At 46.6% G+C, this 18190-nt stretch overlaps 1 protein-coding gene and 1 long non-coding RNA gene across 5 annotated transcripts in view; one reads left to right on the top strand and one right to left on the bottom strand.

The window, feature by feature from the left end:
• Nucleotides 1-18190, bottom strand: part of TARS2 (threonyl-tRNA synthetase 2, mitochondrial) — a 49486-nt gene that overhangs the window by 6204 nt on the left and 25092 nt on the right. Inside the window, exons 15-19 of one of the 4 annotated variants that reach the window (XM_083715680.1) lie at nt 18086-18190; nt 17117-17189; nt 15842-15956; nt 14135-14290; nt 12854-13417 (exon numbers count right to left, since the gene is read on the bottom strand). In XM_083715680.1, coding sequence (XP_083571806.1) covers nt 14142-14290; nt 15842-15956; nt 17117-17189; nt 18086-18190 — 442 coding nt within the window. In that variant the 3' untranslated portion in view covers nt 12854-13417; nt 14135-14141. Of the gene's footprint in view, nt 1-12853; nt 14291-15029; nt 15653-15807; nt 15957-17116; nt 17190-18085 lie in introns of those variants that run through there. The other 3 variants (XM_083715681.1, XM_083715679.1, XM_083715682.1) reach the window with 3 other exon arrangements.
• On the top strand, nt 1025-12740 carry LOC310833563. Its single transcript, XR_014558796.1, has 4 exons — nt 1025-1431; nt 2871-2957; nt 10227-10542; nt 11566-12740. It is a non-coding gene; the product is annotated as an uncharacterized lncRNA (long non-coding RNA).

An 18190-nucleotide genomic window follows, 5' to 3' on the forward strand; every position in this document is an offset into this window, starting at 1 on the left:
CCTGAAACAATTTGTCACCTGAGGCACAAAACCCAAATAGAAAAAGCCCTGCCTTCAATGGGCAATAAAATATAACTCAAATATAAATGGCCCAACATTTCATTGGACTTTCATTATGCTATCTGAGGCAGCCATCTTAACCTTTACCTCATGGCAAGCAATTCCCCTTTCACCTTTTCAACGCTCATTGGTTTTCTGAATCAGATTACCTCCTCTGTGTATGTTGCCCTTTTGAAACAAACAAAAAAATCACTTCAGATTTTGGTTGGGGTTTGGGGAACAAGTTTTATGCAATAAAAAAACACCAAATAGCCACACACAAAAAAAATTTGTGAGGTGTTCTTTACACCTGTCCCTTTACACCCAACCAATAGAAAAATTGGTTTTAGCTTCTGTTGTAAGCTGCCCAGTTTTCTGTCTGAAAAAGACTGAAATCTAATAGACTTTTCCAGTCTGAGAAGTCCCACACTGGTTGTGTGAGGAAAAAGGAGCTCTTTGATTGTTGTGACAGGAGAATAACTTTCCCCTCAGAACAAAACGGTTGTCATACCTGATAACTTTTTGAATTCACTGATGTAAGAGGGAGCCAAGAGAGGGCTAATCTTGATATTTCTGACTCAAAACATCAGTTCCACTGGTTTCCCTTTTAGATTGCACAGATAATCCAGTTAAAGATTTCCCCCTTTTCTTCTCTTTTTTTATTACGGTCTTTATCTTCATCTTCCCTTTCCTTTCTTCATTTGTCATCAATGTTATTTTCCTTTAACACAGGTCAGCGCCAAGCACTTATCAGTTACCATTTGTTTGATGTTTCTACAGCTTTACAAACGATAAAACGCCTTGGTATTTTTTTTTTAAAATGCACGGGGCCCTCTTGAAGCTGGCAAAACGTTTCCTCAGGAAAAAAAAAACTGTTTTATTTCTATTTTGGTTATCTTATTTATTTGCAACATATACACAGAAAACCTAGCTATTACCTAGCTGGAATATTTGATTAAAACAAAAATAAATCCAATAAGATAAGTTAATAGATCCCTTCCAGCAAAACCGAGCTGAGGAACTAGATTGTCTCATGAGTAAACTGCAACTACAACTGTTTTGTTGTAACGGCGGGTAGCAAATAGTGGAAATTGTTCTTTGAGGACTAGAAGCACAGAATTTAAATTAAGGAAAGGGTGGTGGGGATATAACTGCCATTACAACTTCTTTGCAGGAAATGCAATCACTGCCCCTTCCCGGTTTTTGCGACAGTTGCAGCTGGAATGCCATGCACTGCAGCGACAACAACAGACCGATTATGAGACCTTTTCCTGGATTACATGAAGTGCCAGTGAGACAGCAAATTCCAGAGAACTCTTTCATTACGTGCCTCAGTTTCCCCACCCACGCTCTTTTTAGAGACATTAGGACACTTCCTCACCAAAGGATGAGGTAGTGAAGAAACAAAGTGGCTTTGGGTGTTGTGTTTGAGGGGGATAGTTTGGTTTAGTTTGGGTTTTATTACAAATTTGCACTTCCTGGAGCAATACGTCAACCCCAATACCCACATCTACGCTGCAAGATTTTCACTTGCACAAATTTTGTGCTGCGGTTCTACAATGGGTTAAAAAATGTGAATATCAGGGGACATTCATTAAAATTGCAGACTAAAAGGTATTAGGTTAGGGGAATGGACTTGCAAAAGTGTCTATATTAGGCAAAAGCTTCTTTTTTAAAAAATGCATATTATGAGAAATACACACTAAATATTGATGAATTTTTGTGATTACTTTTATATATATATATATATATATATATATATATATATATATATATATAAACTGATGTGGAAATGTTGCAAACTGAATTTATGGCTGAATAAGAAATTGACAAGATTTATCCATCCCTTTATGTGGGGAAGAGGTGATATATATCCTTGGTGAATCTGAGTTGCGTGCAAGTTTTTACTCAGTCGTAGTAGATCCATCAAAATTAATGGCCTACTCTGAGAATGACTTAAGGCTGAACACAACCCCATTTATTCTGTGTCAATACGTGTAAGAAGATTCCCATAGGCTTCCAGGTCTTTGCAGAGTCAGCAAATTTCTCATCCAGGGCTCACTTCCACCCAGGAAAAGCCGTTGCTGGATGAGAGGTTAAGCAACTCAGCCACACCCAAAACCAGAGTGACAAAACGGTTTGGGAATTGGCGTCATTTCCCACCTCAATTTTCATTATTTTAGTTTTAAAGGTGCACGGTCTGATCTGGGTTTGCAGAAAGGCCTAGCTAAGAACAGGCATCATTTTCAAGTTGGCAATGTGTGGGTGTGGGTGTGTGGGTATGGGTATGTAAGTGCCATAAAGGCTGCAAGGGGATGCAAGCTGGTTGTGTTGTGTGGAGGCTTGTTTGGTTAGATTTCATCTCATATCCAGGAAGGAAGAAAACTGTTTTGAAATTGCTGTAAAAGCCAATGGCAGGGAAAGAAAAACTGAGCAACAATTCAGCAAAGAAACAAATTTAGAGTGCAGGAAGGTTGATTAACCAAACAGCATATTTATCTCTTCTGAACACAAGTGAACATCTGCAATTAAAAATAAAGTCTACAGATATTCCAGAATTGCTCTGAGAATGTTATTCACTGAGAGATGTGAATACTCTAAAAATCTAACTTCTGAGGTACTATTCAAAATATATACAGTACCTCTCATCTCTGGATCTGAAGATGTAGGCTGTGAAGAATTTGAGGAACACAAAAATGTCAGTTAGTGATTTTTCAGTCAGCACTACTGAGCCTTTAATAGTTGCACAACAGACAGAAATTAAAGAGGGAAATTTCTCCAGAGTTCAAAGTGAAAGTCATACAAGATTGTTTCCATTTGTTCCATTTCAGGAACTCGGGATGACTACAAATCTCTCCAGGGCACTCCCAAAAGCTTTGGGTCGATGCCTGGAAGGGACATCAATCTCACATTACAAGGTAGAAGATAGATTTTCCATGTAGCTGTTTATCAATATAGCACCTTTTTGCCACCTAAAGGGACCCTTTCCTGCTTCTAAATCTTTCCTCTGATCTCCACAACTGTGGTCTCTCTTCTTAACTTTCCTGGCTCTTTCTCCTCAACAAGCCTTTCCTCTTTAAAAGCTACTGGCATGAAACATTTGCTTCAAGATGCAAGGAAAGTCTTGCATTAGCTTCTGCTGCAACAGCCTAAAACTTCTCTGGTTCCTTCCCTCTCACTTTTCACGTCTACGTTTCAAGATTCTAGTCCTCACTGTGCAAACATATCTCTCTCTCTCTCTCTCTCTCTCTCTCTCTCTCTCTCTCTCTCCCCTCCCCACTTATGTTACTTTCTTTGTTCCTCACAATATCACTGGTGCTATGGGCACTGGACGAAGGCTTGAGGGTGCTGTGCTAAGGGATGTAATCCCAGTGGGGGTACTCTGGAGAAGGGTCATGTCATTGGTACCAAAAATTGGGTAACACAGGGGTGTGGAACCTCTGGCCTGAAAGACAAACACAAGCACCCAAAGTTCTCTATTTGGCACTTGGGCTCTCTCCAAACCACACCCTTCATTGGTCTTCACTGGTGTCTCAAGGTGGGGAGTGAGCGTGTGTACTTAAAAATGGAAAGCGTAATGCTGGTGGTCAACAAAAGAGGTTTAAAGATTGACTCAAGGCAAATCTAAAAAAATGTAGTATAAACACCAACAATTGGGAAACACTGGCCTGCGAGCGCTCCAGTTGGAGAACAGCCTTTACCAAAGGTGCCATGGGCTTTGAAGACACTCGAACTCAGGACACAAGGGAGAAATGTGCTAAGAGGAAGGCACGCTTGGCAAATCCACATCGTGATCAACTCCCGCCCAGAAACCAATGTCTCCACTGTGGATCCAGAATTGGCCTCCACAGTCCCTTACGGACTCATTGTTAAAACCATGTTTATGGAAGACAATCTTACTCGGCTTCGAGTGATCGCCAAAGAAGACAATGCAAAGAACATTTGCATTCATTCACCATCCAGTATTGTCTCTGGCCCTGCCCATCAATGGAAAGTTGCTTGGAAGGAAATGTGGTCCTTAATCTGGAAAAAGCGTCTGCACCCCTATTTTAGCACTGCTGTCTATGCATTTGTCTGACAGCCCAGCTCTGAGTGCAGATTCTGGGAAGTGAGAAACTGCAGCTCGGCTGTCTAGTAAAGAATGGGCTGGCCCTGTCATGGCTGCTTAAGCATTTTTGTGGCTTTAAACAGAAAATCCACAACAATGTCCTCCTTGCCTCCTGCCAATTAACCTGGGCCACAATCCAGCGGCATCTGGGTTTGGGTGTTTATTGGTTTTTGCAGAGTGCTGAAATAAGCAGTTGCTCTGTTTAGTGAATGCGGAATTCCTCAGAACCCGGTGCTTCCTACTAATTTTAATTTGCAATAAAACTAAGCCAATCTTGCAAAGCCTGGATAAAAATCTTTCGAACTTCTCCCGTACTGCTCGGTCGAGGAGGAGTTTGGAATTTTTTGAAAGCCTCGATGATACCAGATGCATATTGCATTTCTGTTCCATCACCAGCCCTTCTGGCAAGTAGAGAATTGGCAGTTGTTTAAAGGGCATTATGAATGTAGGAAGCTGTCTTAAACCCAGTCAGACCCTCTTGCTCCATACTGTCTACACTAAATGGCAGCGATTTGCCAGGGTTTCAGACAGGCAATTAATCCCAGCCCTACCCGAAGTTGCACAGGGCAGGGATGTGGCTTTGTCCATTGTGTCTCTATCAATACCAGAGAATTTAAGGGGTGGGAAAAGACTGCATGGAGGGGACTTCAAGACCCAATTGAGGGCTTCCTGTTGGGATGGATCCAAGAAGGCAAATTCTTGTGTGGCAATGTACCAGCTTGTGTATCTGAAAAAGGAGTGTGTCCCCAGGACAATCTCAGAGCCAGGTGTGGGCTAACCTTTACACACCAGGTGTGCGAAAGTACATTGCAAGGAATGTTCTTGAGGTGTGCTCCTCTCAGTTCAGCTTTCAGGAACCAGTTTGGTTAAGGTAATTGAGCAGAAAAAAAGGGCTCACTGCACCCATCTATTCTCCCCAGAACCCCCCTTGTGAGCATTAGTCAGGGGAATTTTATCTGATCTCCCTGATTCGAAAACAAAGCGGGCAGTTTGATCTCCCCGGAAGGTATGGGAATGTTTACAGGAAGATGCAGAATACAGGAGGCTAGTAACTAGGGGAACCTCTCGTCTTTTGAAAGAACGTCTCATTCTTCTCTAACAAAATGTGTCATAATGTTTATGAAGAGTTCTCTGAAAACACGTATGTGGCAATGAATAATGGAAGGGGAACAAAAGCGTCCACTGTCCCTCATGTTTTAAAATATATTTTTTTAACACCCAGAGACGGGGCATGCCATTGAATGAATGAGACATGCATTACACACATGCATCCAAAGCCAGTAATTGTGGCATCATTTGTTTTGGGTATAAGGAAGGAAGCAACTTGTGCTTCATATCTCCTCTGAAAGGACAGCCTCTCATCTCCCAGCAAAATAGGACCTCAAGTGCCAACCAACTGAGCAAGTCATGCGGAAAAGGACAGTTAAGCTAGAACGTCACAGACGCCCAGACCTGTCCCAAAACACAGGTGCACACAACGCCCCAGCCTAGCCCAGCCTGTCGTGAAGTCTTATGTTTGTGCAAAGGGGTTTGTGCTCGTTCAACCTGTTTCCTCTCTACCCTGCTCTCAAAATTGGAGTTTGTAAGCTTCTTGGGGAAACGGCCTTTGGATTGCCCACCCCCATTTTTGCTTGGACACAAGGCAATGTAAATACTGTGTAAATAGTAAGCACCAGGGGTTAGGGGAGTTATGGTCCAATAACAAATGGAGGGCACCAAGACTTGCGAAGTGCATTTGAGTCCCTATTCTGGCCCCATTCATTATGTAAGACCTGACCAAGGGAATCAGGCACAGGGACTGCTTCACTGTGGCCCCACTACTGTGGCACATACAGTGGTACCTCAGGTTAGATGCTTCAGGTTACAGATTCCGCTAACCCAGAAATAGTACCTCGAGTTAAGAACTTTGCTTCAGGGTGAGAACAGAAATTGCACGGCGATGGCGCGGCAGCAGCGGGAGGCCCCATTAACTAAAGTGGTGCTTCAGGTTAAGAACAGTTTCAGGTTAAGAACGGACCTCCAGAACAAATTAAGTTCTTAACCCAAGGTACCACTGTACTAGGGAGATTTGCCAAGCCTGTTCTTTCCTGTTTCTCCCTTTCCTGTCTTCTGGAATTCTTTTTATAAATGGTTTGTTTTGCTTTTCCCAGCATCGTGTTTTGAACTCATGGTTGCTCTCTTACTGTAACCCCCTCAGGGATGGAAATTGCCTTCTCGCGCTTTACATAGTGCCATCTACTGAAATAGCTCTATAATTTAAATAGCTCCTCGACACATCACGCATCTAGTCAAGCACAATAAATTAAACTAATTTACATGATTAAAGTGTCCAAGGGATGATCATCAGTTGATGTTGTTTATCCCTTTGTCTTATGAATAGCATATTATCTCCTTCTATATTTGACCAATATGTTGTTACTTCAGCAGTAAAGCCATTATAGTTGTTGGGTTTTGGGGGGGTGTTCAAGTGTATTGTCAGGGACTCAAGAGCGGGAGCACAGGGAAGGGAGGAGATGGAGAGCGAGGGGGAGCAATCTGAGGGCAGCGTAGGAGAAGATGACAGTAGCCCGAGAGATTCCATGAGCCTCTCCAGCGAATCGGAAGATTCACAGAAGGGGGCGCCGGTGGCCAGGGCAAGGGGGGGCCCAAGGGGGACAATCCAGAAACAAGGGGCCAGTGGGGACTCCCAGAGCAGCAGTTGGAGATCAGGACCAGCTTCCCCACCAGAGCGTAGTGGGGGGGAGGAGTCCCAGGTATCGGGGCCAGCATATTCACCACCAGGGAGAGTCAGGCAACGGAGGGGAGGTCACGTCCAGCCAGCTTCCAGAAGGAAGGAAGCAGTGATAGAAGCAGTGTAACGGTCAGGAGGAGGATCACGGGGTTGGCGCGAGAGCCAAGTTCAAATGTACAGGAGCGCGGGACAGCAGAGAACGAGGATTGGGAACCAGGTCCTAACGCCCGCAGGAGGCAGGGGGAGGAGTCAGGCGACTCAGCATCAGAAGAGTCCAGAATGGTGAATGCCCCAGCGGGCAGGAGGACCCAGAGGAGGAGAGAGGAGAGGAAGAGGTGGAGCAGGGCTAGGATCTTAAACTGGTGTCAGAGGGGAGGAGATTCAGACGGAGCTTCGCCGGTCTAGGGTTTAAGATGTAGAGCTGCGCGCTGCGGCTTTGAAATGGAAACTGAACTTCAATAAAGACTTTTGTACATAACGACAGCCTGGTGTTGGTCCTCTGTGAGCTGGGACCTAGGGGCAGCTCTGACATGTATGTTCCAGAGTTTTATTTGTTTATTGGTGCTTCTGTTTGGAAAACTGCATTCAACAGTTTTTTATACTTATATATATTGAAACTTAAGAGTAAAAATCACACGAAGCTGAACATAGGGAGGATTCAGGACAGACAAAAGACGGTATATCTTTATGCAGTGCATAAACTATGGAATTTATTTCCATAGGAGGCAGTGACGACCACCAAGTACCCCATAATGCCTATATTCTGCAGCCACAACTGGAGGCAGCCATGCTTGATGCAGTAGAGTGAAAGAAAAAAGCTAATGCTATTCTAGGCTGCATACAGAAATAGTGTCCAGACCAAAGGAAGTAATAGTACCACTATATTCTGCCATTCATTCATCCATTCTGAAGGAAATCAGCCCTGGGTGCTCACTGGAAAGACAGATCCTGAAGCTGAGGCTCCAATACTTTGGCCACCTCATGAGAAGAGAAGACTCCCTGGAAAAGACCCTGGTGTTGGGAAAGATGGAGAGCACAAGGAGAAGGGGACGACAGAGGACGAGGTGGTTGGGCAGTGTTCTCAAAGCTACCAACATGAGTTTGACCCAACTGCGGGAGGCAGTGGAAGACAGGAGTGCCTAGCGTGCTCTGGTCCAGGGGGTCACAAAGAGTCGGACACGACTAAACAACAATATTCTTCCTTGGTCAGTTCTGGGCGCCACAATTTAAGAAGGATGTTGGAACATGTGCAGAGGAGGGCTACCAAGATTATCAAGAGTCTGGAAATCAAGCTTTATGAGGAATGGTTGAAGGAGCTGGATATGTTTAGCCTGGAAAAGATGGGACTGAAAGGAGATATGAGAGCCATCTTCAAATATCTGAAAGGCTGTCACATGGAAGAAGGAACAAGCTCGTTTTCTCCTGCTCTGGAGGGCAGGACTCAGACCAATGGCTTCAAGTTGCAAGAAAGGAAATTTAGACTAAACATCAGGAAGAACTTTCTGGCAGCAAGAGATAGTGGAACGGGCTCCTTTGGAAGGTCGTGGGCTCTCCTTCCTTGGAGGTTTTTAAGCAGACGCTGGATGACCATCTGTCATCGATGCTTTAAGTTGAGATTCTTACATTGCAAGGAGTTGGAATAGATGACCCTGGAAGGTCCCTTCCAACTCTATGATTCTGAATACCAGTTGCTATTGCACTTAGGTCCTGCTTGCAGGCTTCATACTGGGGCATCTGGTCGACTACTGTGAGACCAGGATTCTGAATGGGATGGGCCACTGGTCTGATCCTGCTACAGGGCTCTTCTGATGCAATTCTTTCACAGGTTTGAAAAAATCCAACTTTTCATGAGACAGTACTCCCTGCACCTTGAAGCAGAAACCCAGCCCCACAGAGCATTCACAGTCCTGCTTATGGATCTCTGGGAGTTTTTTTTCCACCTGAAAAAGAGAGGGTGGGGAGGAGGAAGTTGCATGAGTTGCCAGAGGCTCCATTGCACAAGGGAAGCCCACACCACAATGAGCCCTGCTGCCGCCACTCCTGCCAAAGAAAAGCGAAATTGCATCAGGGGCTTGAAAGTCATCCTTTACTCACATGAGGATTCTGGCTCCTTGGAAAAGGGGGGGGGGAGCAGACGTTGTGAAAGAGGGGCCGTTTTGTTGTCTTGGGCAACCGGAGGCCGTTTAAGAAAATAAAATAGATGAATGAAGAAGAAGAGGAGGAGGAGGAGTTTAGATTTGATATCCCGCTTTATCACTACTCAAAGGAGTCTCAAAGCGGCTAACATTCTCCTTTCCCTTCCCCCCCACAACAAACACTCTGTGAGGTGAGTGGGGCTGAGAAACTTCAGAGAAGTGTGAGTGGCCCAAGGTCACCCAGCAGCTGCATGTGGAGGAGCGGGGACGCAAACCTGGTTCACCAGATTACGAGTCCACCGCTCTTAACCACTACACCACACTGGTGAAGCTGTACCCACTTTCCAAGATTGCTTCCACAATCCACGGGCTGGCTCCACGGCCTTGTTTCTGCAGAACAAGATCTCAAGGCAAGAGCTGAGATGCATCAAGAAGGGAAAGCACCTGTGTCTTGGTTGCCATCCTCTGCACAAATTCGAGGTTGTCAATATCCTTTTTAATGTGTGGTGCCCAGAATTGGGCACAGTATTCCAGGTGTGGTCTGACCAAGGCAGAATAGAGTGGTACTATTACTTTCCTTGATTTGGACACTAGACTTCTGTTGATGCCGCCTAGAATAGCGTTTGCTTTTTTTTTTTTTTTTTTTTGCTGCTGCTGCTGCTGCATCACACTGTTGACTCATGTTCAGCTTGTGGTCTACTATGACCCCTAAATCCATTTCACATGTACTGCTAGTAAGCCAGGTGTCCCCCGTCTTATATTTGTGCATCTGGTTCTTCCTGCCGAAGTGCAGAACCTTAACATTTGTTCCTATTGAAATTCATTTTGTTACGTTTGGGCCCAGGTTCTCAAATCTGTTAAGGTCATTTTGAATCCCAATCCTGTTTTCTGTGGCATGAGTTACCCTTCCCAGTTTGGTGTCGTCTGCAAATCCGATGAGCATCCCCTCAGTTCCTGCATCTGTTTATAAATATATTGAACAACAGGCCCCAGACAGAATTCTGCAACACTCCACTTGCCACTTCCCCCCCAGGATGCCGAGGAACCATTAGTAAGCATTCTTTGGCTTCCATCAGTCAACCAGCTACAAATCCAAATTTTGACCAATTAAATGTGCCTATTTCACAGTCAAGGAAAACTGAGGTGGAAACATCAAATGCTTAAGGGCAAGGCAAGATGTGTAAATATATCGTTTATTTTTATTTACATGCAGTTTCACGGAACGAGTTGTTGTTCCAGTGGAGAGTGCCAGCCAGGAAACACCAAGACTGAGAGAGAACATTCCCACTGAGCAAGCAGTGCTAAGCGTAAGTACACTACAATACTATGATCCTATGATGGCTGTGTTTTTGTGCAGTTGTGTGAAAGCCTCGCTGACTTACTGCAGCAAGGGGAAATCTACCAGTCCCCTGGGGTAAAGCAAAAACAGCATATGTACTTATGAGTTTGAACAGAGAGCATTACACTTATTACTCAGTCTACACTCCCTTTTCCCCAAGTTCCTAACTCCCTGCAAGTTAGAAACTACAGTGGTGCCCCGCAAGACGAACGCCTCGCAAAACGAAAAACTCGCAAGACGAAAGAGTTTTCCGTTTTTGAGTCGTTCCACAAGACAAATTTCCCTATGGGCTTGCTTCGCAAGAAGAAAGCCCATAGGGAAATCTCCGGGGACCTCTTTTAAATGCTGGCGGTGGGGAGCAAAGCCTTTCGCCCCCCTCCGGCCTTCAGAAGAGGTCCAGGAAGGCCGGTGGGTGGGCCGAAAGGCTTTGCTCCCCACCGCTAGCATTTTAAAAGCGGTCCGGGATAGCAGGGAATTGCGCTGCACTTTCCCGCTAGCCCGGACCGCTTTTAAAATGCTGGCCGTCGGGAGCAAAGACTTTCGCCCACCGCCAGCATTCAGAAGAGGTCCCGGGATAGGCAGGCGGGGGGAGCAAAGACTTTCGCCCCCCGCCGGCCTTCAGAAGAGGTCCAGGACCTCTTCTGAAGGCCGGCGGAGGGCGAAAGTCTTTGCTCCCCCCCCGCCTGCCTTCAAAAGCCGTCGGGATAGCGGAGAAACGGCAGAGAAGTCTCCACTGTCCCGGGGGCTTTTAAAATGCTGGGGGACGGCAGTGAACGCTTCGCTGCCGCCCGCCAGCATTTTAGAATCGCCCCGGGACAGCGGAGGCTTCGCTGCCGCCCGCCAGCATTTTAAAATCCGCTGTCCCGGGGGCTTTTAAAATGCTGGCGGTCGATAGCAAAGCTCTCCTGTCCCCGGAGCTTGCAGGGCGGGAGGTGGGGAGAAGGGCTTTTCTTCCCACCGCCAGCCTTCAGAACAGCCTTCTGAAGGCTGGCGGTGGGGAAAAAAGCCCTTGTCCCCCCCCCCCAGCCTTCAGAAGAGGTCGGGGGACAGACTGTCCCCGGACCTGGTCTGAAGGCGGTTTCCATAGGAACGCATTGATTGATTTTCAATGCATTCCTATGGGAAACCGTGCTTCGCAAGACGAAAAACTCGCAAGACGAAAAAACTTGCGGAACGAATTAATTTCGTCTTGCGAGGCACCACTGTAAGTAAGTTAAAGATTAGAGGGTAGTGGGTGCCAGTCATCTAAAAGACCTCAGGTCTCCGTCTCTCTCTCTCTCTCTTTCTCTCTCTGAAGAGCTGAATGGCAGGTTATGTTTGCAACAGAGTTAGCGGTTGCCTTGAATTTTTGTTGGATGCCAATTACAGATTTAAAAGCACTTAGTCACTCATACGCAGGTGATAAATCCTTTCAAACAGGTTTTTCCAACCTGCAGTGGAAAACCTCCTATTCCTTCTGAGTTCAGGCCTTCAGCATCCCTTTCCCCCCTTTTTAACAAGCCAAACAAAGCCACCAAAGAAAATATTGAAGAGTCACTGAAGCCCAGTAAAAACTGACTCCTGGCCTGGCTCTTTATGATACCCCCCCCCCCCAATATCCGGCTTGCTATCAGGAGGTCACGTTTCTGTCCTATCCAAAAGGAAAAAGGGGGTGCAGAGCCGTGCAAAAGCCAACAGTGCAGGTTCATCTAGAACACCTGAACGCAATGATTTACTCAACTGTGAGTCAAGGGTTCTCTGTCCATGCTCAGGGACACCCTGTCATAGCTTCGTTTTTGTTCCGGAGCTCAACTGTGGCATTAAGGACGTGCATTTTCTTTTCCTACGAGCGGATGAAAGCCAAACTGAGTCAGAGTTGGGTGGCGACCCACGTCACCTGTTGCCCCAACTTCAAGTATTCTTGAACCAGAAAAGAATCCTGCTCCTTCCTCTCCCCCCTTGCCCCCTCCCCCTCCGCCAAGTGTTTCGTAAGTGTCTTACGTAAGAAGAGGAGCCCGGCTGAATCAGATGCAGTGACCATCTAAAGTTTAATGCAGAGGCCGAAGTGGTGCCCCAACAGGAAACTTGACCAGAAGAACACCTTCTCCCCTCCTGTTTTCAGCAGCTGACGTTCAAGGGATATTTTCCCCCTAGTATTTTAGCAATCAATCAATCAATCAATCAATCAATCAATCAATATCAAGGCAGACTGACTCTGAGCATGGGAGATTCAATTTTAAGCCACCACCATGGTTAAAAGGTCTTTGATAGAGCTCTCCTCTGTGAAATGGTTCCATCTTTTCCCCCCCTGACAGTCACCTGAGCTTTAAAAGACAAGAGCTGCAAGACTGAACCTATCATTAGGCAAAGTGAATTATCATTATTATTAGCTTTCCACAGATAGATAGACAGACAGATAGACCAGGGCAGTTCAACTTTTCATGCCAAGTGGGCCTCAAGAGTACTTCCAACACAGGAACTGTGGGCCGCACACTGAAGTAAATTTCCATATCGCAAATAAAAAGTGTTCACAATATACTGAATATTATTCAATGTACACAATTTATATATTTAATTAAATATTTATAATTATATACACAATTAATAGGTTTAACCAGTAAAGAAATTTTATACACCAACAGATGCATGCGCTTTCATTAGCAATGCATGACACACACAAAATTTAATTTTTAAAGGCTTTAAGGTGTTCTTTCCTGAATGTTGCCGAGGGCCGCCAAAAAAAGCCTCGTGGGCTGCACCACCCTGATATACCAAAATGCTAAAACCACTTAAATACTAAAAATAACTAAAACAACTTAAAAAGCACTTAACGTAAGTACCTAAAAAGACCCCAATGGACCTGCTACCGGGATGTTACGCAGGCCGGCCCTGAGTAACTATTTCCATGCATCAACTCCCATAACCATTAAAGAGACCTATTTGCATCTGATAAAGGATATTAGGGGCAGGGGGCAAGGTAGAATTTATGAGCCGAGCTGCTGTTGACTCAGTCCTGTGAAGAGGTAGGTGTGTGCGTCTCTCTTCCCTTCCCACCTGTGGGTCCTCTGCAGCTTTCCGGGAATGAACTGCGACAAAGATGAATCACCTGAGCAATTTGCACACACACCTGCCGATAAATGCCCCCCCCCCCCACTCTAGGCACCAGTTTCAGTGGGATCCCTTGTCAGCAAGACACACCTTATGCCTCCTTAGAAAAGAACAACTTGGCCTGACCCCGACCTCGACCCGCCAAGGCCCCTGGGGCTAATGCAGCAGTTCGCAGCAAGGCCAACCAATCAATGAGAAGCGCCAGCCAACCTGCAATTTCTCAAGGAAAAGTATTTTAATTACGGACCTCCGAAGGGGATGCGGTGACCATGAAAGACAGGCTGGAGAGAAACTTGGCATCCCTCCAAGAATGCGTTTCCACAAACAGCTTTTCTGAGAAAGCGGGTTCTGCTCTTCTGTGGCCTGGTTGTTGGACATGCTGCTCTGCCAGTCAACCAAGAAAAATGGCAAGATTTTGAGGGATGTTCGAAGAAGGCAGCGGGGAGGCTTTGATGTACGGCCTGGGCCGGTTCAGCTCTAGCAAACAAGGATTCCTTGCTTGATAAGATGACCTCAGTCTCCAAACTGTGGGGGCATCGATGCAACTTGGTGAAAACAAGGATCTTGAAATGTATCATGACTTTGAGGTGCCCCAAAAGCATGACACTTGTGAAATGATTCACACACCCTGACAGCTTTTGCTGTTGTTTCTGTTACTTGTGGATGTTCTGGCAAGTTGATGATGGGGGTCTCACCTCTCCTTTAGAAGAGCTCTTCAGCATTTATGACACGAGCTTCCCGGAGCTCGTGGAGCCTGCGCAGCACCTCATGCGAATCCCGCTCGCCGTATTGGTGGTTGTTGCGGCTACGGACGTTGACGGTGCGGTTGGACTTCTCCTTCCGGCCGACCACTAGAAGCAAGGACATAAGATTAAGGGGAGGCTGCTGGGTAAGGCCAATGGCCCATCAAGGTCCAGGGTCCTATTCTCACATGGCCAAATGCCCCGAAGAACCCAGTAATCTCAATAGTCTGCCTCTGAAACTGGAGGCCCCATAAGAACATCGGAAGAGCCTGCTGCATTGGACAAAAGGGGCCCACTCAGTCCAGCATCCTGTTCTCATAGGCCACCCTGTTGCTTGTGGTAAACCCGCAAACAGGACCCAAGCTCAAGATTAACACTCCCCTGCCCTGTGTTTTGCAGCAACTGGCATTCAGAAGCATTGCTGCGTCCAGCTGTGGAGGAACAACACAGCCTCTCCATCATGGCTAGTAGCTATCAATAGGCGTTTCCTCCATGAATTTGTCTAATCCTCCTCTGAAGCCATCCAAGTTGGTGGCCATCACTACCTCCTGGGGGAGGGAGTTCAACAACAATAATTTATTATTTATACCCTGCCCAACTGGCTGGGTTTCCCTAGCCACTCTGGGCGGCTTCCAACAAAGATTAAAAATACATTAAAATGTTACACATTAAAAGCTTCCCTGAACAGGGCTGCCTTCAGATGTCTTCTAAATGTCAGGTAGCTGTTTATCTCTTTGACATCTGATGGGAGGGCGTTCCACAGGGCGGTGCCACCACCGAGAAGGCCCTCTGCCTGGTTCCCTGTAGCTTTGCTTCTCGCAGTGAGGGAACTGCCAGAAGGCCCTCGGCGCTGGACCTCAGCGTCCGGGCAGAACGATGGGGGCGGAGACGCTCCTTGAGGTATACTGGGCCGAGGCAGTTTAGTTTAACTACACATTGCATGAAGGAGTACTTTTATTCTAAGCAGTAGTAGAGAAGAAACAGGAAGAGACATGGAGATTTGGAGGAGACCACTTGGCTACATGGATTGCAAACTTTCAGGGGACATAAAACAGGGCTGCCCAAACTCCCCATTGTTTTTAAAAATTGCCCCTACATTTTCAAGCATACAGCCAAAAGCGTAACAACTCAAAACTTGATTCTGAGCCCACTCCAGAGACTTCGCTTATTCTTCACCCTTGTGGATGCTGCAGCTGTACAAGAAGTTTGGATCAAGCCCAAACTTTTAATCAACCTAAGACAGCTGGGGGGGGGGGGACAACAATGATCTAACTTGGTATAACGTAGCTTCCTACCATGGGGAAGGGCTGTAGCTCAGCGGCAGAGCAGAAGATCCCGGGCTCATTCGCCGGCACCTCCATCTACGGCTGGGGAAAGACTCCCCCCTGCCAGAAACAATGGAGAGCCACTCAGTGTAGACAATGCTGAAGCTAGATGAACCAATTTGGTCTGACTCCGGGTTAAGGCAGGCTATTCCCACTCGCTTTCGGCAGTGGCGTAGCGTGGGTTGTCAGCACCCGGGGTAAGGCAAGTAATTTGCGCCCCCTAACTCGTGGATTTGCGCCCCCTAACCCTAACCCCCAGATGTTGCGCCCAGTGCGGCCGGCCCCCCCTGCACCCCCCACGCTATGCCACTGGCTTTCGGGGATGCCAGCTCACCAAACTGGAAGTTGTACTGGGCCAGCTGGGCTTTTCGGATCTTGCGGTTGAGGGTCAAGCTTTGGTCGGCGCTGATGTCTGCCATGAATCCTGCCTGGTGGAAGAGCTGGTGGACCTGAAACACAAGGGAGAGAGTGCATGAGAAAGGTGTCAAATAGTTAACCCAGCTACAGTCTGCTGGGAAGGAGGCAGTGGGAGAAGAGGAGGTACCGTATTCTTCCATGTATAACACGCCCCCATGTATAAGACGACCCTTATTTTTTTTGGAACGCAGCAAAAAATGGGGCGTGGGGATTGCCCAAAATTGTTGAGCTTTTTTTGTTGTGGTCACCACCGCCAATCGCTCTACAGCCTGGCAGCAAATACGAATCGATCACACGCATCAGCGCGGCTGCCAATCGTCTGCATGCTCGCTGCCAAAAGCCCACCTGCCCACTTGATGCAACCACAGCCGATTGCACACATGCCTCACCGCTGCCGTAAATCACACGCCCAATTGCTGCAGCTGCAGCCAATCGTCAGCAGGCCTTGCCACAGCAGCCAATCACACGCCCAATTGGCACTGCCAATCTCCTGACCGTTGCTGCCACCAATCGCCCGGACCCCTCTGCTATCCATGTATAAGACGACCTACAATTTTTGCCTATTATTTCTAAGGAAAAATTACCATCTTATACATGGAAAAATACGGTATTTGCAGTCCCCTCTCTATTCTGAGCAGGTGATGCCTCATAGGCAGCTACTCTGCCCATTCCTCACTTCCTTACTGGTAATCACACACCCCAGTTCTATCCCTCTAAGGCAGCTACACTTTATAAAAATATATATATTTGTGTACACTAAACATTCTGTGGCAAAGCAATTCCGGGCCTTTCCATCTGCATGCCTTAACCCCTTTCACTTCATGAAACTTATTAACAGTATTTAACATTTGACTAGGGGACATGGGACGGCAGGGAGTGATTAAAAGGAGGCCAAGCAATGAAACAGAAGTCCTGCCCATGATAGATTGGGGAGGGGGGGGGGCTTTCTTGACCTCCTCTATAGCTTTTCCCACATTTCAGCAGAAGCTGCTATGGCACACTTTTCACACCATGAGGACTAGAGTATATTTTTTTTTAATGCACTGAAATTTTAATGCACTGAAATTCCTAGAAAGCTGAATTGTGCACCTAATACTTCTCCCCTTCACTGTTTCCTTACATGATTTCACAGCGTATAATGCTTTGTGTATAACGAACAGGCAGATCCATGCTAGTTCTTCTTGTCTCTCACCTCGCAGGCATAGTCCTCCACGTCTGGGCCAACAGGGATCACCATAATTTGGAACGGGGACAGCCAGAAGGGCCTGCAATGAGAGCAGAAAGCACAACACTCTCAAGTCAGCCTAATTCTTCCTTCCCCTCCTGCAGCTCCCAGTTCCTGGATGATCTATTGATTTATTAACTTTTATGGCTGACACTCAGCAGCTTTCGCAGCTTCACAAAAACTGATGGTTCTGATTCCTTGACTGCTTTTGCCCCACATTGCAGCATTTTTGTTCACAATAAACTCCGGAGAGCATATATAGCTGGCTCCACAGGGACAATGCCAGCTTAACACTTAAAAGTTGGACATTTTGATTGTTGATTTTTCTTTGACAGGTAGAAACACAGCAGCAGGGAGCGATCTGGCCTATTTATAAGAACATAAGAACTGGAAGGATCAGGCCAATGGCCCACCTAGACTAGCATCCCGTTCTCCAAGTAGCCAACCAGATGTCCCAACAGGAAGCCTGCAAGCAAGATTTCAGCCAAGGGCACCCAGGTTTCCAGTTTTCAAAATTATTATTGACTCCATCTATGAAGACGCAGCATAGCCATCATGGCTGGAAGCCATTGATAGCCCTCTTGCTTCCGTGAATTTGTCTACTCCTCTTCTAAAGCCATCTAGGTTGGTGTCCTGCAGGAAGGAGTTCCATAGTTTAACTATGTGGTTCAGTAAGAAGGACTTCCTTTTGTGTCCTGAATTGTCCAGCTTCATTGCATGTCCACAGCTTCTAGCGTTACGTGAGATAAAACTTTTCCCTATCCAGTTTCCCCAGGCCGTGCATTGTTTTACGAACTTCATCTATACGTATTTGAACAAGAGGAAACGTTTTCAAACAATGGCAGCCTCCCCTTGCCGTCACTTTCACCACCTCATCCTGCAACATGGCGAGACCCAGCAAGGAAGATCAGCGGCACAGCCCCTCCGGTCACTCACCATTTCCCGCCGTAGTTCTCTGCCAGGACAGCCAACATCCTCTCAACAGAGCCAAGGACCGCTCGGTGGATCATCACTGGTCTCTCCTCCAAACCACTGTCTTTG

Source organism: Podarcis gaigeae (genome assembly GCF_964106915.1).
Source record: "Podarcis gaigeae genome assembly, chromosome: 16".
NCBI classification, from domain to species: Eukaryota; Metazoa; Chordata; class Lepidosauria; order Squamata; family Lacertidae; genus Podarcis; species Podarcis gaigeae.